Source organism: Antedon bifida, chromosome 10, assembly GCF_963402885.1.
Source record: "Antedon bifida chromosome 10, ecAntBifi1.1, whole genome shotgun sequence".
Taxonomy (NCBI): Eukaryota; Metazoa; Echinodermata; class Crinoidea; order Comatulida; family Antedonidae; genus Antedon; species Antedon bifida.
This window is the reverse complement of record NC_136235.1, coordinates 21,482,463-21,506,754: the sequence shown is the minus strand read 5'-3', so window position 1 is coordinate 21,506,754 and position 24,292 is coordinate 21,482,463. Positions and strand designations below refer to the sequence as shown.

Here is a 24,292-nt window from a genome sequence, read left to right as displayed (position 1 = left end):
TGCAAATTTCCCGCGAACTTTTAACGCGATTATATAACAATAACAAATGTGAACTTTGACCAGTCACGTGGTACGTGACGTCATCGGGTACACTTTTTTTATACCAACAAAATTTAATCCCTTTTATCGAGAGGACTAAAAATCTAAATGGCGGATAATAATTATTGACCATCGTACCAAGCATCATAATGAACGCCACCAAACTGTCAAAAAACCTGAATATTTTTAAATGTAAGTACACCGGTAGCTTCTTTATTTTTATCTTTATTTATAATTTATGAAAGGTTTTTTTGAAGGCGTTTTAAGCTAGCCTAATAATTGCAACAACCACAAGTGACAGTGTGTAGGCCTGTCTGCTGTGTGGTGAATTCCGTGTCGTGCGTGAGGTGTGTAGCCTAGAGATGGGGCTGAACCAATGCTATTGCTAGGTAGTTGCCTGATGATGTTGAATAGGCCTAGCCTATACCTTGAACCTTATCTTCAGACGTCTGAGGCTAAGCCTGTTTGTCCCTAAGTAAGGAGACGATTGCAGTTATATTAATATTGGCAAATGCTTGGTCATCAGTCAGTACTTTTCTGTAGTGACAATATGTGCGACAGTGCAGTATTCTGAATGTCCTATCTCAATCTAGGGTCTATCTAAATTATTTAATTTTCATACATCTAGTTGTATACCAGGCCTACAAAACTACAGTTTTCATACCATGAAACGGGCATAAAAATTAATTAATAAATGTTAAAATCTGATTAGAAGATTTATTTAGTGCATTTTTTTGTATCATTTGTGGAGAAGTTTGCCTTCAATCAACACTCGATGTCAACAGTTCCACAAACTATAGAAATCATTATTTAATATTATTCCTGAGAAATGGTCATAACTTCGCGAGGCAAATTCAAGCACATGCATATTATCTTTGTTGTTTAAAATGAGTGAATAGGTGATAAACCAGCAGGATAATTGTATGCCTTTAAAAATTGAGGTGAAGTTGCATCAATGGTCATTCTAGCCCAAGTACAGTATAGTTATGATAGTAAAGTCATGTATTCCAAAATGTTTTTCTTACAGCAGGAATATTATTAAGCCGAATTACCGTCATCTAGAACTTGATTGAATGTTCTGCTTTATAGTTATTCAGTAATGGTTTTTGAACATTTTTCTATCATCTACAGCATTATAATTTTAAAAACAATTGAATTACCGTACTGTTCTAATAATAATTTGAAATTTTTAAAGCCAATGTGTCACATTAAAAACAACATTGATTGTATCCAATACTTTCCTTCTCTCCTAATTGATTTTTGCCTAAGGGAAACTAATTAAATCCAAATCAAAACTATACTTATTCCTCATTTAAGTAGCTACTTTAGTTATTTATAATTTACAAAAAAGTGCATATTATTACTTTTTTTTACTGTAAATAACTTTAGAAGACTGGTTTTGCACTTTTTTCTCACCTTTCATGATTCCATTAATTTTCAAGAAGTCTAATTGCAAAATAGAGACACATGTGCGTGTCAAACTTTGTGTGCTGTCTAATAAGCAACTTTGTGAAAATGTATGTAAAACCATACCTATTTTGAATCTAGCTTCTTCAAGATGATGTGACCCCCAATTTTGTTAACTTATTATGGAAGCTGATGACTTGTAACTGTAGATATTAATCAATGTAACATTTTTACCCATTGGACGCTGTAACATCATTGTAAGGCCAATCAGATTTTTAAAATAGGTTTTTAGCCTTGCTTACTGTACAGTATTGTGACATTTGCATAATTACATGCCGCTATAAGTATGCTGAATATACTCAAGTTTACATTCTCAGTGATATTTTTTTCTGATTATTTAGCTTATTAAATATTTTAAAAAGCGGAACAATTCAGGATTGGGCGGGACACAACTTAAAAATTCCGCCAAATCTATGTGTAAAGTTAAATTTAAACTACAGTCAGTTGTTTAATTTAATGGATGAACTATCACTAATTTATTTTTTTATCTTCAGTATAATTGACTATTGAAGATTGATGTACTGTAATGCAAAATGTATAACTGATTTATGTACCCAGGTGCTTTATCTTGAGGCAAAAGTAACTAATGATACTCACTGAACTTCTGTACTTATGATAATCGACTTAAATTCTCTGTTAGTTAAATTTTATCTTATCTTATGTCAACTTAAACAATTGGGTTGATATTAGAAATAAGTGCCAGAGTCATACAGTAAGCACCATCAGCCTAAGCACCACATTCAAGTAAACGTCACAGTTAAGTAAGCACTGCAGTGAGTCAAATAAGCACTGCAGAAGGTGAGGTAAATGCGAAGCATTCTCTTATTACTGTGTGCGGCCGGGTATGTTTCAACATTGACAACCATTAGACAGTGTCTACCGTGTTCAGAAAACACAAATAATAATCATTTGAATCGTCAGATTTAGTTTGGGATAGGCGAAATGATATTTATTAGCTAAATCTACCATATGCTCGACACACAATCATCATATATTACCTTTTTTAAGCTACTGTTTATTTAACTACATTCTACCAATGTGCAATCTTCGTGGAAACATTTTTACGCATATTTTCTTTCTCTATTGTAATCTTCGAAGTTTGTAACATATTCCAATTTTTACCATCCTTTTCCACAGCCTATGAAACATTTAAAGTAAAAGTGTCTCAAATATATAAGTACTACTGTATTTAACTTATTCTTTAAAAAAATTGCAAATACTGTACAGTAGATTTGGCATGAACAATGTCGTCAAATGCAGGCTATTTGTAACTGAAAATTGTTTAATTTATCCACAGATCTTTATGTTTGCAGCAGGTTTTGTCTGACGTTATAAATAAACATTAAACAAGAAGATTTGTGATGCAATATTATTATTTCAAGTTTCTAGTTTGTAAAAGAAACAAGCTATTTATTAAGGATCCTAATTGGAAATAAAATATACAGTGCCTGAAGAAGAGTTAGGTGATTACAGTGAGCTGTGAAGATGCTGAGAAGTGGTATGTTCTGTTGTTTGTTATTCAAAACCTTTGATATTTTATATATTATATTTTACTTTTGCTACTACAGCCCTGGAATTTCACCTTGGCAATTGCTGACTACTGTATAATAGTATCAGTTTAAAGGACGTTTGAAGCAGATAAAATTACATAATATGGCTTGGAATAAAGTTCTTCTTCACTAGCTATGTTACCGACCCTCGTGTGTACCACTGCATAGAATTTACCACCACATGTTCTGTAATGACCAGCAAGTCATCTTCTACTGGTAACATTTCAGTAGCAAGTTATTTATTTAGTGCCTATTGTGTACATTTTACCAATAGTATTTAATCTCTTACATCATAAAGCCAGACAAAGAATTTGAATAGAGGAAATAGAATTGAATAGGATGATACATTTGAATAATTGTCTTTAAACACAATGGTCTGACTGGTTCTAAGGGAATTCCTATTGAACTCTTTCAGGACGTCATTTCACCATTATTTTTATGAAAGTGCCTTTTATAATATACAGTAGTAGTTTTTTTTGTGGTTCAAATGAAATTTTCAATCATGAATTTTGTCACAAGTGATGGTTAGGTTGCCAGTTGGGATAGACCTTTAAGTTTAGAACCATGGAACCTTAAGTAACTGATTATGCATTATGGAGAAATATTATTAATACCGCTGTCTGTACTATTACAGTATTACTGTCTTTCGTGCTGGTGAAACACACAGTGAACATGAAGTGCACCAACTTTCATATAATTAATAATCAATGTTTTCTAATTATAGCACCAATATTCTAACAGACACTGTACTTGATGATTACTACCTTGATATTCAATATGGTTAATTAATGATTAAAATGACTTACAGACAATGGTAAACATAAGACACTATTGATGTTCAAGTTCATATGTGCTGGTACTACTAGTTAAATAGTTTAACTTAATATTATTACAGCACAATAAATTCAACATACCTTAACTTAATTAAATTAAATTAGCTAGAGGTACCAATTTGTTTTTATTTTTCTTTACTTTTTAAGTACCACCAAACACATTGTAAATACAGTGTTCACAATTTAGTTGCTAGTGTGAACTTGTCAATAATTATATAGTCAAAGTTTTATGCACAGTTAGTTAGCAGGTTCAAGGTCATTTTTACTTCTTAGTAGCAAAGGTTAAAGTTCACAATGCTTATGGCAACACCTTTGATAAATACTACAGTGTTGTTGAGTAATTATAACAATAATTTATGCGCACAATACATTTTATAGAAACCTGATTTACAGTACAAACTTTATAAAACATTCTGAATTAAAAGAACGTCATTAAACAAGAAATATTTTATACAAAAAATATCGCTCAATTTTTTAAACATAACAGTTTTAATTATTGTTCTTTTTTGGCTTGGCAGTTGATAGATGGCTGTTAATTCCGAAAACAAAGGCCTAAGAAATGCTTTTGTTTAAATACTGCGCATAAACAGTGCCAGGAATGTTAATTTTAAAATAACATATTATACCAGTTATCTTACCAGTTATCTTAGATTACAAATCTCTAGGCTAGGACTGTTTGGTTACACCCATAAATTGACACCGGTTGTGGCTATTTATTCGCCATAGTACGGTTAGCGATTTGGCGAGGATAACATTTTTCCGCCAAATCCATTCCCTGATCGCCATTGGTAACTTGGTGAATGGTTAGCATGAGCTTAACTTATGCCGTATGTGTGAACATACACTTAAGTCTGTATTTTAACTTACTTTTCAGCATACCATTATCCATGTGACATTGATTACATCTGGGTAGTAATTTAAGTGGTTAACATCAGTAGTATTTATTTAAGCAGTTAACTGTCAATGTCTAACCAGGCAGGAATTCTTCATTAAGTATCCAACTTAATGCACTCTTAACCTTCCCAAATACTGCATAGTATTACTTTGTTATAATTGTGTTGTTTTTGTAGTATATTATCAGACCTTCATTTTAAAGAAAAATAAGGAGGTCAAATTTTCAAGTATCTCGATTTTTATAATTTTTGTTTGAAACCCCCCAGTGGTTGCCTGATGAAGTTAGCATCCATTAGCTGGGGCCGTCAAGGAGGTTGGAGCCAACTGCATAACATGGGCCTTGGGTCAGGGGTGCAAAGTGATCATTTTCCTGGTTACTATAACTATGAGTATGACCCAGTATAACACCCTGTCTTCCTAAACAAAAAACTATCAAACGGGACGTCGGGCCCACCATGGTTTGGGCTGAGGTAACATTTTATGTTCCCTCCGACCGTACCAGGCCGTCTTCGCCAAACAGAAGTTAAGGGATGTTAAACCGTGGCCATTATGGGGATATAAAACCATAGTCCATCTTCTATATTTCCATTAAATTAATTGAATCATTTTTATTTGTTTTTTCAGGGGATGGATTACGGATGGAATTTTCACCGAACGAAGCACCAATCTACGTAAGTGAAATTACATTTTTAGTTACTACAATAACAAGACAAAAGTGATCATCAAACCATCTCGAACCATGGAGCAAGTGAGCCCTTGCCGATGTTATGGCTACTGTATATAATTATAGTTCCACTGTCTTAACCGCTCAGCCACTCACTCTAGATCGATTGAATACTGTAGAGGCCTACAGTATACATAGAGTATTGATTTAATAACTGATATTTTAAGGGAATTTAAATTTTTGAATAGCATTGTTGAATTGTCAGCGTTGTTGATTTGCTTTTCTGGGTAATTATGCGAGTAGAGTAAATTTATGAATTTAAAATGTTCAAATACAACCCAGTAAATCAATTGTCACTAAATGAAATGCTAGCTGTGCAGTGTGTGTAGTGAATCAACAGCTTGTTACTCTGTTTTGGTTTCTATACCATTGTCAATGCATTTTGTTTAGATAGCAAAAACTATTGATTATCAAGTTGATTTGTCTTTTTAATATAATTTACTGATTTGCATAATTTACTGATTTGCATAATTTACTTTGACAACATTTCAACTATCTTTGTAATTCGTAACAACAGGGAGCCTATTAATTTTGTGATAGTTGACCCGTCTGACGGCATCCGCAAACATCTTACCTTTTCTTACTGTACTCACCAAGCTAGGCAAATGTAATCCATGGATGACATTTGCACCAGGGCAATGGTTATCTTTTTATATTATATTTTTTATATTTTTCCCTGACAGAAAATGGTCCACACTATTAATTATAGATGCGGCCCACCTATAGCTAGGGCACAATATTCATACTCGAGTATACCCAACTTGAGTAGAGCCTACGAACCAACCTAGACATCCCTAGGAGGAATGTTCAACTCAAAAGTATACCCAACTTGAGTAGAGCCTACGAACCAACCTAGACATCCCTAGGAGGAATGTTCAACTCAAAAGTATACCCAACTTGAGTAGAGCCTACAAACACACCTAGACATCCCTAGGAGGAATGTTCAACTCAAAAGTATACCCAACTTGAGTAGAGCCTACGAACCAACCTAGACATCCCTAGGAGGAATGTTCAACTCAAAAGTATACCCAACTTGAGTAGAGCCTACGAACCAACCTAGACATCCCTAGGAGGAATGTTCAACTCAAAAGTATACCCAACTTGAGTAGAGCCTACGAACCAACCTAAGCATCCCTAGGAGGAATGTTCAACGCAAAAGTATACCAAACTTGAGTAGAGCCTACGAACCAACCTAGACATCCCTAGGAGGAATGTTCAACTCAAAAGTAAAAGTAACGTACACGAGCAATGTAATGTTACGCACCTTATATGTATCGTGTGGACGCTCATATGAAGTAACGCATGCATATAATTTCATGTTCGCCGTAACTTTACCTCGGAACATATAGGACCGTCTGAACATAACTATTGATAGCATATTGGCCAGAAGTTAATTACCAATTGTTGTTTGTCTATCTGTGACGTATTTTGATATCTTCTAAATGTTTATATTAGGTTACACTAAGCTGTTGTATACTTCATTTACATTGTAACATAGCAACACAAGCTGTTTGTTCTACCAAAACAGTCAGGAAATCAGTAAAGTTGAACCAGTTCCTGTTTCAGTTCTTACAGATTATAAAATAGCCATTGGAGTACACACTTGCCTCTTATCAATCATTGATTCAAGTGTATATTATTTTGCTGGTTCCCTTTATTCAAGTCATGTGCAGTACTGTATTCAGAGTAAAAGAGTAAAAAGCTCGGAGAATCTCTTGCGATTAAAACTGATGGAAATAAATGATTTGCGATTTATAGTAATATTGTACTACCGAGAATCGTGAATGGCAATTACTGACTTTGCCAGTTCTGGGGAAGATTGAACTGTCTGTTTACACTTTTTGGAGATTAGTCATATTGTTTAATATTTTAATGAAGATTTTGTAACTTCTGGAGTTGTTTACTATACACATGGTCATTTTGGAAATTACAATCTACTGTAAGATGCTATCAATTAAAAGAAGATACTGTAAATGATTGCTTTAAATTGCAAGTTATAGATGATGGGAAGTATTGTAATGTTTACCAGCGGTCAAGATGGACATGATTAATTGTAGTCCTTCAATTACACTTCATAATTGACTAGTAACTTTGCCAGTTTTTATTACCCAGCTGTGTCAACATTTCCTTGTGTCCATTTGGGTTTATGGAATACTCTTTAGTATAGTGTACTACTAGCTTGAAGTCAAAAATCATAAGTTTAATTATTGATGATTGAAATTAAATTATGGTTTAATCTGATTGGATAAAATGTCTGGTTAATTTTCTAGCTAAGCCAAAATGATTGTGTTTGTATGCAGGCTATACGATGAGATGTCATTTCCTGTAATTGCTTTTCTAATGAACTGAAATTTTTAATTATCTTGGCAAATTATTTGATTTTATTTTAATGAAATTTGGGCAGAGCTTAAATCAATTTAGTTCTTTTATATTATTGTTCATTCAAGGTGTTGAAATTAAAGATCAAGTTTTTATATCAAAAGATGCCAACAATATTAGCAAGGGTATTTCATTGATCAGTGAGTGTATAAGGAAATAAATATCAATTATCTTATCATTGGTTTATTTTGAGATTAAACGTCAGTTCCTATATGATCATATTGATAGCAATATAAACATTACAGAATTTTTATACTGTTATTGTCTATTGAAGAGTTCTACATTCAAAAGCCACCATTCAAGCTAAAGAGCTTTGTAATGATTGTGTTGAAAAATTGCTGATCTTTTATTGATATTTGTTTTGTCCTGTGACCATCATGAATTTGTGAAAATAATCATACTACTACATTTAAAAATGTTTTCTTGTTGGTAAGAAGTATTGAAAAAGAATAGGTAGCATTTTTAATGCAACCCTGAACTTCGAATCACTTCAGACATTTGCGGCTTTTATCTATGCTTCTAAATATTGATTGCAAGAAGTAGAGATATAAAAGCTCATTAGACCGGATGTTCTCATGAATTTGAATGTTAATCAGTTAACAATGCCTCATTATTTTCAGGTAAATCTTTGTACCTTTGTCTGTAAAGTCTGAACTTAGTGTCATCTTTTGTTACGATGTTAGTCAAGCATAACTGACTTGTTAGCTCTTGGTTGAAACCAGAGCCCATCATTATAGTCTACAGTACATACTATGGACATTTACTTGAGGAATCTAATTCTAATGTTTTAACAACTGTGAAATTATAAGGAATTGTTTACTTGGGTATTCTAAATCAGAGGATGGTGAACTTGTGAGATAATAACATGGAGCAGAAGTTTTTCAATTTGCTTTCTGTGCCGACATTTCAGACATTTTGTAACTTTCTTGCAAGGTTTCGTTGGTGTGTTTATTCATTGGTAAGTTACACTACACTACAGTCAGAAAGTATTTTATACTTTGTATTGCCTTGTGTACAGTAGTAGCCATTAAAAGGTGCCATACGTTAATAATTGGAGCAAGAGTTAAATAATTCTCCTTAATATGATCAAGTTTTGACAATAAATTTTCCATAAATTAATAGTTGGTAATATACTTCACAAAGAGACAGTACACATTGGAAAATTAAAGTTTTGATCATTTTTATTTGAAATGTCAAATTCTTAATTCTATATTGAAATGCTGTGCAACTTTGAACTGCAAGATAATAGTTAGCATTTTGACAGTACAGTAAGGTCCTGTCCTGAAAAAATAACTGGTTATTTTTGGAAAACCAAAATTTATTCTGTTTAAAAACAGTTCTCAGATAGAACTATGTTCTTTTAGTACTGTACCAAATATTAAACTGTATTTTGTTAGTAAATGTATGGCTTTTTATTTGGTTAATTAGATGCGCATTACTGTGAGTAATTAACTAAAAACATTGTTGGAATTAAAATAAGAAATTGACTTTTGACTTTAGTTTTATGATATTTGAAAAAGCAATCTTTCAATGCACAGTGGGTGCTACAGTAGTAGTAGTCATAAAAGTGTTCTAACCAAACATATCGACGCCCACAACATTTTGTACTTTAGGCCATTTGTTTGTTTTATTACTCCACTTTAATTTGTAATAAAACACTTAGTAACAAAAAAATACAAATATGTTAATATTATTGAAGGACAGTATGCATTGCCAAGATTAAAATGTAACAATAGAAATCTGAAATAAGTTTAAACTTAATAACATTTATTTTATAATTGTACAGTACTGTGCTTTATTAGCATTTAACTTATTTTCAAAATTCAAGTGAAGTCACAGAAAACATTTCATTGGCCACAATGGTTGATTGTTGTGAAAAGTACTGTTTTTGGAATATTGTGTTGTAAATAATGTGCATGGTTGGTGGTCACCCACTCCACAAAGACCTGGCACCTTCCCGTTAAAATTAAGATATGACCTTTTATTATATTTGGTTTTATCTTGTGTAAAAATCCTTCCAAATATATTTTTGCATCTTTCCATATTTGATGCAGCACATGTCCAGTTCATAATATGACGTGATTAACTAGTGATTCTTCACACAATTTCTACTAATTTCTTTATTCACTCTTGTCAGATGTAAACTGTGGCTTATTACGATAAGCTATTTTCATAGTAAATTAGACTATACTTATAAGTGTCGTATACTATTTGTGTATTTTGAATGGAAAATTAAATAAGTATATTTAGGCAGGTGGTTTTTCATTGTATTTTAACGGTGCCATAGGCAATGACAGTGGCACATTATCAATATGTCAATTGATTGAGCTTAGATGAGTATAGACTACAACGTGACTCTGCACCGTTTATACCGGTCTTTTATTCTTTAAATACATAGTAATAAGCAGCTGATTTGTTTTTCTCTATCAATGGTCAGTTTCACATCACAGCATTCCCATACAACAGTATGCAGTTAAACCTACAGTATACAACCAAGACTCTGTCGACACTATCAAACTATTTTGACAAAAAAAGTGTGATGTTCCCAAATATGGTAGTGATATGCCCAATATAGTAGTGATATGACATCATCATGTTCATATGGGCACATCACATTTTTTTGTCACATAATGTTTGATAGTGTAGTAAAACAGTTTTTATTGAATGGACAGTTTACTGTATACGCTATTCATTGTCAGTTTGTGTCAGTGTTTTCATAAATACAGTACTGTGTGTAAAATACTGTATTCATTCTGTATAATACTGTAGTGTATTATTATTTTGAAGGTTTTTAACACGGTACCTGGATGGACCAATCACTAAATTCAAAGGACATTAAATGATAATGTTTACAATTTGAACTTCCTTTTGCTGTTTAAATTGCAATGATGTAATGTAATATGAATACTTGTGAATAATTAACAGTGGTTGTACTGTAATTCTTCTATTATAATAAAGCTTTGTCCATGTGAATAACTATTTATAGTCATCAAACATTGTAACAATTTAGTACAGTAATTAAAGTCTATTTCGTGCCCAGCTTACCTGGATAAATCAACAATATTACAATAAAACCAACAATATACAGTACAGTATACTTGAATAGTAGAACATTTATTTAACATCTCTCCATAAATGGTACAGTCCACAAACCATACCCTTAAGTAGAGCATCCAACCAACACAATAAAATAATGTATGAAATGAATGTTGCCTCACTTACAGTATTTGTAATAATTACAGAAGGGCTAAGGTAATATTGGTAAAAATGTAAGGTCTATAATGCAATAATAAAGATTGTCATCTTTTTGCAGGGAGGTGGAACACTGGTGATAGCATTCTCAGAAGACAGCATCCTTCCAGATGCCAGTACGGATATGTATGTTGTATTTTCAGGATCTTCGTTACGTCATATTACATTAGCTCAGCAGATAAATAGAAACACTTTACATTCAATCATTCCAGGTAAGAAATGGCTTGAGTTTTACACACCTGTGGTTACTGTTTATCATGTCAATGGCCTACTGTACTACTGTACTACTACAGTATGTAGTTCAGAGGAAACACTGTAATACTGTACATAGCCGCTTCACAATTGTTGTAATACTACAAAGTAATATTTGTTGGCTGATTTCTTAAAGTTAAAATAACATAGCAGCAGTATATCATCATAATTTTATTGATTATCAATAAATTTTAATACACATGAAATATCATGCATCTGCAGAAAAAGAGATAAAATGTATGTTGGGTAGTTCATAACATTGTTTTCAATGTAGCCTATTTATTATCTTTGCGGTGATGTTAAGTTATTTTATGAATAACTGTTAATTCTACAGAATAATGACATATTGCCAGTACCATCACTTGCTAGTTTTGGATTTATTTAGTAGTTTAAATTATCAAATATAGAGCTGGGCAGTACTGTGTGTTAAGTCAACTTTAGGTACACTGTAATTTGAGGCTCTTCTATCGCCATCCTTTTGTACTGTACAATATGCTGAACATTCAGCTCAATATTTAGAAGTTGACCTAGCTCATAAAGGTTCACCTACAGCATATGCTGCTAATTCATCATGGGATATTTGTATTAATATTCACCACCACCACTAACACATTACACAAAAGAAAACTATTAAAAACACTATAGTTTCATTTACACAAAATTGATTAAAATAGTGCACATAAATGGTTCCCTATTTTTTGCAGTTGATCATTAGAAAAAATTATTTAATTTACACAAAAAAAACAAACATTATTTGTTTAATACTCACACACCCCAAGACATCCCGTACTGTACATTGCAATGTAAAGTATACATGTATTTATTATTGTATGCGAATACTTAGTATTGATACAGTATTTTGATTTTGTAGGACATAATGCATTTGAGACTGTAAGTCTTACAGTGCAAACTAGTAGTACAAATAGCTGTGGCGGCAAAGTACTTGCATCTGGTGAATTTACTTACTGTGAGGATAATATACATCATATAGCACGATTCCTAGCTAACAGCTCACACGATCCCAATGCTTTGAACCATGTTGATCTTAGCAGAGAAGACCAAGCCACGTTTGACCAAAACATTCGACTCGCTTTTGAGAACCTAGATTTACCACATTCCTGGCGCATGATAGAATACTCAGAACATATCAACCAAGGTTTGGTTGTTTTATATACTTTTTGTTTTATATAATTTTGGTTGTTTTTTATTTTTTACCATCAGAATATTAAAAGTACACAAGGAAAAAATTTACAAATTTACAAAAAATGAAAGCAGCCTTAGTATGTCTCCTCATCTAGAGTTATTGTAATTGAATAATTTATTTATTACGGTATATGAAAACAAAATTAGAAAGCAATAGCTACAAGCTAGCATTCTGTGTATTACATAATATTTTGAAAGGTTAAAATAGCAATAGAATAAATTATACAAGACCAAACATACAAAGCAGATAGCACAACACTGTAATACAGTAATAATACCCATTTTTATTGCACCATTTTTATAAAGAGACGTAATAATATAAAACGCAACCACCGTAGGAATAAAACTAATGTTTAAATTTGTCTGTGTTTCAAAATGTATTCATGATTTTTTGGTGATAATTTCCAGCTCCAAGAGAAACGTTACTTCATTTTGCGACCAGAAACCAGTTAACAGAGTTTGCGTTGTACCTTCTCAACAAACCATCAAAGGAGCTTGAAATAGCTCTTAATCTACCCAATCAGCACAATGAACTACCTATACAATTAGCAAGAGAAAGAGGACTTGAAAACTTAGTACAAGAAATGCAAAAGTAAGTATTACATTTTATAGGTTTTCAGTGAACACAGAATGGAATTTTTCTTGCATTTTCTTTGCTTAAAAACCTATTGAAGTACACTTGTAGCAAAGAATTATTGCATGTGCGTGATACAGTTCATGACAGATTAATTTTGAAATAGTTTGGCACATCCTATAACCAATCCAATTTTTTTTAATTCATTATATATTCTTAGCTGTATGTAAATAATAAAAGGCAAATTGTCACACATTAAATGATGATGCATCTTCTCTCCTATCACAATTGGAATTTGACAACCTATGATGGTACACAGACATCTTCATTCTTCTGCTGTCTTTGTTGAATCCTGAAGAGACGTCTTGAGATAGCATCGGACGTAGTAGGTCGTCGAAAGAACTTTAAACATGTTTAATTTTCTCACGACGAGCCTCGTCGTACGACACTTTATGAGTTGGCCTTTATGCAAAGTACAAGAATTTACTAGCCTCACGTTCACATTTCTTGGGTCGCTCTAGATTGTCTCTCGGTAGGTTACAGTAGACATGTGAATATGACACATGATCATTTGATTATTGAACTGAATTTGTCATGTAGTTAATTGTTAGCATTGGACTTTGATATAAATAGTTTATCTTTGGACTGTAATTCTCTAGTTTATCTTTGGACTGTAATTCTCTAGTTTATCTTTGAACTGTAATTCTCTAGTTCATCTTTGAACTGTAATTCTCTAGTTTATCTTTGGACTGTAATTCTCTAGTTTATCTTTGAACTGTAATTCTCTAGTTCATCTTTGAACTGTAATTCTCTAGTTTATCTTTGGACTGTAATTCTCTAGTTTATCTTTGGACTGTAATTCTCTAGTTTATCTTTGGACTGTAATTCTCTAGTTTATCTTTGGACTGTAATTCTCTAGTTTATCTTTGGACTGTAATTCTCTAGTTTATCTTTGGACTGTAATTCTCTAGTTTATCTTTGGACTGTAATTCTCTAGTTTATCTTTGGACTGTAATTCTCTAGTTTATCTTTGGACTGTAATTCTCTAGTTTATCTTTGGACTGTAATTCTCTAGTTTATCTTTGGACTGTAATTCTCTAGTTTATCTTTGGACTGTAATTCTCTAGTTTATCTTTGGACTGTAATTCTCTAGTTTATCTTTGGACTGTAATTCTCTAGTTTATCTTTGGACTGTAATATATTATCTTTAACTAGTAAGTAAGTGCATTGCGCAATGCCACTGATCATCTGTAGAATGGTGTTTAAATTATAACAGTAATAGCTAAATACCTTTAAAACTTAGACCATGACATTTTCACTAGAATAGTACTTGATGTATCTGATAAAATAAATACATTTTACTCTTCAATTATCCAACCACTTCTCACTGCTAATTGTTGTGTTGGTTAACATAAAGTAATTATGTCACATTCATATTTTACCAGCCAGGAGTGTGTGATACTTCTCCATGATTACATGATGTACACATTTGAGTTCTACAGATTTTTTGAATAACTTTTGCATGCCCACCTTAGCAGGAGGTACAATGCTAATATACTTATACATTATATATTATATACATATGATTATCATTTAAAATCATCTGGGAACTAATACTAGAAATATTTTTATATAGAAGATCATATTATTATAAATCATGGACAAATTGTAAAATATACAAAAAATATTTATGTGGTTAGTAATCACATAACATTTTTTTTACAATTTGTCCATGACATAATATGATCTATTTAAAAGTATGGTTACATTCTATTGTTACATTGTGGATCGGCATGACCTTAGAATGTAGTATACTATAATACTTAATATACAGTAATACTCCAATATAATTCTTCTTTTCTCAAACTGTTGCTGTACAAGTACTGTTTATGTTTATAATAACTAGAATGAGGCCTGAATAGGTTATAATGCAAAGTTCAACCTCACAGGATACACTCCTAAAATTCAATCATCATGCATCTCATAATGCAAAGTTCAACCTCACAGGATACACTCCTAAAATGCAATCATCATGCATCTCATAATGATGCATCTTTAATGTTCAGTACTGTATAGTGATAGCTTTAAGATGTAGTTTGTGACCTTCAAATAGACAGAAAAAATGTAAGCTTTATCTTTTCTTAGGATCAAATCATTGATTACAGAACTAGGATTGTGAGCATAAATAAATTAATATTTCCTTCTTACTGTACAATATGTTTACAACTGGTACAGTGTACTAATATTAATAGTGCTTATTCAGCTACTCTGTTTCTATGTTTATTTTTACTGGCATGTGAAGTTGGTTGGACACAGCTGATTATCGTAGGAATGTGATGGTCCATCTTAAATTTTGGTAGGTTAGGATGTTGTAAAGAGTGATATTGTAATGCCATACTGTAGCTACATTAAATAGACACAAAATATGTAGTTTTATTTTTTTTTAATAATGTATTGGTTTTTAACTGATATTCCAATTCATCTTTAGTTTTGATTTAACTTTATCTATCGAGTTGGACACAAAACAGCAGCATACAGTAATGATCAAGAAGCTTTCAGTTCATCCTATGAAACAACACAGCTACTGACAAACCTTATGATATATTGCTGTATTGCTTTCAAACAATGACATTATGTAATACAATATGTTTTTTGCAACTGAACACAATAATAAGCAATGATAATTTATGATTAGGGATTAGGTATTAAAGGATTTGAGTATATTATTAATTATATATAGCTTGGTACCTGTATGTGAGTTTTACTGATAATTGATCTATGAAATAATATGTTGATGATTTACATTAAAGATAAGAGCACATTATGCATAAATCCTCAAAGCACTGTATGTACAGTAAGAGTTTAATTAAAAATGCAAAGAAGATACTAAGGGAAAAGTTGAAAAAAGACTAATATTAAATAGTATTGTACTATCATGAGGAACACATACTCACCTCAACATGTGGGTTAGTCATGTTTTTAAATCATTTTAATAAAAAATTATAATTAACTAGAGAGGCAATATACTGATATTCAATAGATTACAGCAGCCCTAGTCTAGTTTAAAAAGATATTTTAATAGTTTAATACCGTATGTATCTATGTTAAATCCTTTCTTTCCTGTCACATGTTTCATACTCACATGTACTTTATGCTTCTATAATAATTGAGTATAATATGCATTTCATTTTTCAACTTTATACAACATAAAAACAACATACCAGGAAGAAAGGAAGTTACTCACAATAATTGTATTAAACTAATATGTAATGTTTATCACTAATCACTCAAGTGGTTGACTTAGAAATCATAAAGAAAAAAAAAAAAGAAACATACTATAATTCCCATTGGTGCAGTATTAACGTCACTAAAGACCTGGCAATGTTTTATTCACATTGAAGTTACTCCACCCATATTGTTACTAGTGGTGTATACTGTAGATTAAACAATTTATGATTTTAACCACCAACATGGGATGAGTTATTTATCTGCATTAGATTCAATAAGTTATACTTTAGGTTGATTGAAATCGACTGGGTATACTCCGGGTATACCCCACCCAGCACCACATCTATACTCTAAACACACAAATGCTAGGCCTCTTTACAAGTTTTTGAACTCAACCAGAATAGGTCAAGTCAATACTTTAGTTACCATAAACACTAAGTGAACAGACCTACTTATTACCATGTCACTCACCTAGTTATTATGCTTCTATGCCAATCACGAAATGTAAAAAATAAGCAGCCAAGCAAGATATACTAAAACGTCCCCTCAAATAAATTTCCCCATAGACTAGTAATTTGGACTGAACTCCTCCCTCAAGTTAATGCCTTGTGGAAAATAATATTGTGTGCGTCATCTATAACTGTTTTACTCTACACTTCTTGATAGTAATTGTGCTGTATTTTATCATATCTAGAGGGGGAATTTTATTTTATTATACATGTTACCATACGGGTATTAAAACACAAAAAATAAACGCCTCAACGTTCACACAAAAACCCTCCTCCCCCTTTCTACTGTATTCAACTCCTCCCCTTTCTACGGTATTCACCACCTCCCCCTTTCTAATGTTCTGTATAATAGATATAAATTATTTCCAGTAGTGGTATAATTGTCAGATCAGGTAATTCAAGCTGTCAAAATATCATCAGCATGTGTTGATAATTAAACACCTTTATTCTGATTCAGCATACAATTTATGAGTCATTTGGATTATGCAGTTAGTTCTCTTACGATCCTAGGTATTCATATGATGATTAGGTATAGGCTCAGCCTACATTAATCCACTCAATTTTATTGTATATTCTCAAGTATTGGTATAATATGTAGAAAAAAAATGATAACAAGAGATTGAAAAAGGTAGGTGGTTCTTGTTATACAGCTGTAGAATGATAATGACCTATAATGTGTCTAGCAAGGCTTGATTTAGTAGTGTTTTCCTAGCAAACTTGTGAGCAGTGCAATTCAATATATCACATTATGCTAGCCCAAACTAACGCTTACTGTACATATATTATCTCTAGTACTGTACTACACTGATAGTTGGTACTGATGATGTAATCAGTCTGATGGTGGTAACTAATGTGTTTTTTACTTGCCCACCAGACACACAAGGAATGTAGATTGTATGGAAAGAGTTTTACTAGATGTTTTATAATGGGCTATTATTAAATTGAGGGCTAGTATTAAATTGAGGCCTGGTTGAGTTCCTAACATTAATATAGGAGTATTAAATGGTACCCTTCTAAAATCTTTAATTTTAAATTTCAACAATTAAAAAATGAATCATAAAATTGTATGTTTCATTACACTGTCTACCTGCGTACTTGAGATAGGTTGGAAATCTTTAATGGCTTCAGTTACTTTTATGACTAGAGAAACATTAAGCACTTAGAATATATATTTATGCATTATACAATTTTGGTTTTTAAATGTATGTATTACGTCAGTTAGGATTTTGAGCTCTGGCATGACATACAGTGCGTACTTGTTAGTTCAGCATTCTAGATTGTGTAGCTACAGATTATAATTATTTGTTTGAAAATGATATGTGGCCACACAGCCATGTGGATACAAAGTACATAAGGTTTTAAATGTTGATTTATGATTTCATCTCACACAGTTAGTAAGTATATTCTCGTCCATTCCTTTGTTTGTTTATGGTGCAATATGGATTGGTAATATAAGGCTATTATCAGTTCTCAAAAAATACATAGATTTTATATACGGATATGTCTACTGATCTAAATTTAACCTAGATTGAGAATTATTTTACATAGGCTAGCTAGGTTTAGGGCCTTGTCGTCGCTGTTGTATAGTGACATTTTTCTTTGATTCCTATAGAAAACTACTGTAAAAATTGATGAATGTTCTCTGAAATTTGTGGGAGGAATCTTCTATTTATCTAAGCATTTATTAAAATCATTAATGTTTTCATTCAGTCAATGATGAAAATAAATTGAATGTGTTGGTGAATTTTAATGAAATCTATATAACGTTTAATTTGTTCTTGAATAAATCTTATTCTTTTGTGTATAGATTAACATTATTTTATAATATTCTCAAATACTTAATTTTTGTTTGTCAATTAACACTCGACGCTGCTTTCATTGGCACGGAACAACAGATGATGCCATTGCTATTGGATTTCATTTTTTTCGTACGGGAAAAAAGATTTTTTGTTTTGTACACAAAAAAAATGAGAATTACTATTGAACGATCATTAAATAGTAATACTATTAATACTCTTGCATTACCTGTGACCCACAATCGTCCAATCAAATGCATTTATTTAGGTGTGTTATAATATAAGCTAGTGGATAGTTCTTGATCATTACCACAATTACATGAAGTCATATCAAAGGCAAATTTCTAGGACAAAAATAATGGTTTGGGTAAAAGTGATTGGATCTTGATTGAGATACACAATAAATGAGCAAAATGTTCAGTCAGAACATTCAATCATATTCAATATTTATACATGTTTTTAATATGATTCTTGTGAACATAAAATGAACTATTGTATAGTAGTATTAAAATGTCTATCTATCATCAGTTGGAGAAATAAATGCGGAAGAGGAAATCTACATAAAAGTCAATGATGCAGGGTCAAATAGAGGTCACATTGAGAGGATGAAGTGAACGACGATTGCTGTAAAATGCAAATTGAAAACTAATAATAATGTTTAATTTTACAGTAGTATCGTTAATAAAATATTCTAATTTTCCTTGCATTGTTTGAATTAATTATACAGCATTCATTTTATCAAGTAGGTGCCCTTGATAATAACATTACTGTTCAATATTACAATAATGCCTACCCTTTTTCAAGAACTATGCATACTCTGTTTTCTAAAACGATAATTTGTTAATACTTGTAATGTAGTGGTAGTTGTCGTATACACAGTGTATTTAATTATGTATACAGTGATTGTAAAAAAAAGAATAATATTAAATGTTTTTATTGCAGTCTGTTTTTGTATGTGTTGCCAGATGTTTTAAATTTAAATAGTACTCTGTAGACTCGTATCATAACATATTTACTACACATTTTAGAGCTTGTATAATTAAGTGAACTTTGCAGTATTCGTAAAGAATTGTGAAATTAAATTTGCCATTTCAAAGAGATTGTTGAATAAAATGGCAAGATTAATTGAGGGGGAGTAAAGCAACAGAGATTGTGCAAGAATTGATCAGCATTTGTATTCACAAACAAGTTGGAAAGTTCATGTTTATGCCTACAAATACAACAATCTTCAAGAAAGCAAAAACATTCCATTTAAAAGAGAGATTCCATTTAAAAGAACATGAATAGTAAGCTGTGTTTATGCAAATGTGCATTTTGCTATAAATTTATTTCAGTATTCTTGATAAAAAATTGCCGTAGACTAGTAAATACAAAAGATGAAAAATACTTTCATATACAATCCAGTGGCGTAACAGTTATAAGTGATCACCAGGTAAGCCCAGGGGCCCAGAGATTAAGGGGCCTCAGCTGAGCTTGTGCAGTCCAAAGCAGCTACACAGTGTCGGAAGACCCTTTAGCAGTGCTAAACCAAGGGCCTTTCCCCTTTGTTCCCCCTGTATAACGCCACTGTCTCAATCATCTATTCCTATGTTAAACATTGAACTTGATTTTGTATCTTCAATGTTTCTATCTTTATGGTGTTTAATGAAGCATACCAACATACCAGTGAAGATTGTTTACATTTTAGGCCTAAATTTACATGCTTTGGTGATATATCCTGTACACTATTCCATCTATGTGATAATCCACAAAAATAAACATCTATTTTTAAGTCGCCAATGAGGAGGATACAGTTTGAAATTAAACACCATTTGAGTAAATGAACCTAAACCCAACATGCATGTACTGTAGCACAGTTGGCTTATATTAATATTGACATGGATTTGTTCTATAAAGTATGTTATTTATTAAAGAAACTGAATTTGTTTTTTGATCATCGTGTTTGTAAGTGTTATTGAAAAAAACTGTTTTAGTACTTTGATGAAAGTTTTGCCGTTTTTGTGTTATACTAAGCTACAGGTAATTGTGTAGCTATCTTTGCATTCATTCAAAATAAGACAGAACAGAATTTAAGGTCCCAATGTCATTCCTTTTCTTCTACAAACAGTATTGCTATTGCATCATTCTTAAACACTTTTCAATTTCTGTATTTAAATAATTGTTTGTTTTAAATAATCTTTTTGTTGTATCGTAGTCAAGCTCTTGGCAAGCGAAAGGATTTTGAAATTGACGTATTTTGTCGTGGACCTCTAACCGCAAGACGTCATCGTTCAGGGACAATAAGTGTTTCATATAATTTAAAGGAAAGCTATAGGTCAATCGGTATGTACAATTTTAAATTTATTGATTAGTAATTTAACAATAATTAACTTTTCAATTATTCTTATTTATGATCCCAAATGACAGCATTGTTCTTATCATTAATTACTTGTATTCAGCTCACAAATACTATGTGTATACAATATTGACAACAAGTTTAAGGTGATTCTTGTCATTAATTACTTGTATTCAGCTCACAAATACTATAGTATACAATATTGAAAACATGTTTAAGATGATTCTTGATATGTATATGTAATATTTATTGTCATTTAAACAATGTGGTAAATATGAAATTGTGCTTTGGTTGAATATATTGTTCTGAAACAACATACTTTAGTCATAAAATTGGCACTAAGCACAAAACATGTTTACATAATACAATCTAACAAAATACAATAATGATTAATTGAAAGTAGAGTTGTATATTAAACATTTTATTTTTACAATGTATAGTAGTACAAGAATGTATAAAATGATTATAAAACTATATTATTTGTAAATAGAATTCTAAGTTTGATTTTGAAATATGTCCTAAAATAGATTTGGGTTGAATGAAAATGGATCATTTAAGTATCACTTACACTGTGTTAGTCCTTGATCTTTCAGTTGAAACCTTCCTTAGGTAATTTTGACCACATTTTAATAGACTGCTGTTAAGACTCAGCTCATAACAACCTATATTTAGCTTACAGTAGGAACAAAATTTAACACTCCACCACGCAATGAAGAATTAGGCTTAAAACTACAATTTCACAACTAGGCCACTGTCTATTGTACTGTGACTGTCCGCATTTAATAATTATACTTTTCTAGTCTGTCCTATTTTTAAAAGATCATTTCATTGTTTCGTTAAGCTTCAGTTCAAATGAATGTCTTGTTTTCTTACCATTGTCTTCCTATTGTTGAAATTTATTCTTAGAATTTAATGAGTTCACAATCACATATCAAAATATTTCTTGTAATCATTAGATGTAAACCCAAGAGACGTTCAAATAATGTGCAGTATGCCATAATAAATAGATATTCACAGTTTTCATTAGTTACCTCCTGAATATTGCTGTAGAACAGCAAAAAGAAATTCGCCAATAACAGGAGGGTTAACATACAAAAACAAAACGGATACAAATACAAGAACAAATGCCTAAATAATAAACATCATAATAAGGTAGCATTTGAATATAAATTAATAATAAGATAATAATTTGTGTAGCTTCCCACTCCCTTACATATACTGCAGTATACTTGGCTTCCATAGGTCAACCAGTCTATGTTCATAAAGTCAACATATTGACTGAGAATTCAAATGAGTAATTGAAAACATAAGACAATATGGTATTCATATATTCTTTAAAAACTATTGTTTAAAGAGCTTTTTAGTGATTATTAATTAATTGTTAATAATTACCAATTAATATATTAATGAAGGTAATCCATAATGCTCTCATTAGTAATTATAGGTATGGAGTATTCAGTGATATTTCACCAAGCATACACATTTGATATGCACTTCATTCAAAATGAATAATTAAAATAAGTAGTAGTAATGGAGATGATGATTTAACCCCCGAAGCTGATCATTAGAGACCTGACAACAATACGATTTAACAAGACAATAACGTGAAGTATAATAACAGCTAAAAATAAATAGAATTAATAAATATAAAAAAAATAATAAAGAAAAACAAATGATAAAATCAAGATTTCTTTCCAATATGTTTATTCACCCATACAGCTTAATTTGCACCCACACGAATAAAGTATCTTGTCCGTACTATTTAAAATCTTCTTGCTCATTATGTTTTTCACAAAATTCACAGCATATGATGCACAAATTTCACCACAATTTTACCACATAACATCTGAATACAGATTTGACTAAATACATACATACATAGTTGCTTCATCATATGAACACAGAATAACTAAATTCACTACCATATGAGCACAAACGTTTTATTGTAAACAGAATAGCATCTTACACTCGCTCAAGGTGTACTGAGATTTTCAAGTATTTATTACGATAGAAAACAAATTTTGAAAAAGAATAAACATTTTATAAATCCCACTTGCATTTTAAACAACTTAAATGTGACAGTTATACTGGTACTATTGAATTCACAACATTCAATTTCATTTCCTAAACATTTCCTCACAATGGTTAAACCATCATTACTTATTTATTTAATTTCAACTGACATGTTCAGATAATATAGCAGCTCTAGTACAAGTTACAGAGTATTTCAATTGAGCACAGGTTTACATACAGATCATGAAAAGTATCACAAAAGTAGTCAGTAAATCTGCTTTAATTGAGCAACTGTATTTTAATTACATACTTCAAAGCAAGTTCAATTCTAGTTTATAGCACTACTGTCTATCGGTATGTGTGAACGTGCCTAAAGGCAGAAAAAGACAAGATGATGTTGGAGCCAACTTGAACCGGCATTTATAAGTAGTCAATGTTGTCAGATAAAATAAGAAAAAAGACTGTCTCTTATGCCATATTGTCTGCATAAACTATGGACTCATTATATTGAACAAAGGATGATCTAGAACCTTGTTATCAATCAATAAACATTTATTAATTTAAACAATGAACACAAATAATATGAAATGAAACAGTTAAAAAATATGGTTTATATGTAATGAACAAATCTTTGTCACACAAGTCATATCACGACAGAAATATAATTTTTTTATTGTACTACTGTACTGTACACATTTCAATTTGGATACCAATATATTCATTTATTTTCCAGAAAGAGATAATTATACAATATTGAATACATAAAGGTATAACTGACAGTGAAACTAGTCTGGTGGATTCTAAAAAAGTGATAATAACAATGTGCGAATACTCTTCTTGTGGTGAAGAAAATTTTTAAAAGAAAAACAAAGTTTATATGAAGATTTATATCAAATTACACTCTGTACACATTTCAGGCCTTGTGGAAGAGTGAATCCTACCTATTAGTAAATCGGTAGCTAACAGTTAGTAAATCTAGCAGTCTTAGTTCAATATTCCAAATGCTACTGTGTTTATTTTTCAACATTATTTTTGTTTTTGCAGTAATTTCATTAAATTTATTTTATTTTAAGATGAACAAATTCAGATGTTGCAAGAAGTGTTAACCTTTACACGGGTTGAAGACCCACCTCAACAAAAGGTTATCATGCACCATAACAGGGCACAGGGCAATTCACTCGGTAGGTACTTAATTAAATAGCCATGTATTGTAATAAATTACAGTTGATATAATAGGTAAATAT

The 24,292-nt window shown here is 31.4% G+C and overlaps 1 protein-coding gene across 1 annotated transcript; it reads left to right on the top strand.

Moving 5' to 3' along the window:
* The first annotated feature begins 135 nt into the window (after positions 1 to 135).
* LOC144853538 (A-kinase anchor protein 13-like) lies at positions 136 to 24,249 on the top strand. The gene is made up of 8 exons (XM_078711233.1): positions 136 to 231; positions 2,804 to 3,004; positions 5,408 to 5,454; positions 11,200 to 11,350; positions 12,262 to 12,546; positions 13,002 to 13,185; positions 20,895 to 21,022; positions 24,122 to 24,249. The coding sequence occupies exons 2-8, from the start codon at positions 2,992 to 2,994 to the stop codon at positions 24,247 to 24,249; spliced, it is 936 nt and encodes a 311-aa protein (XP_078567359.1). The 5' UTR covers positions 136 to 231; positions 2,804 to 2,991.
* The last annotated feature ends 43 nt before the right edge of the window (positions 24,250 to 24,292 follow it).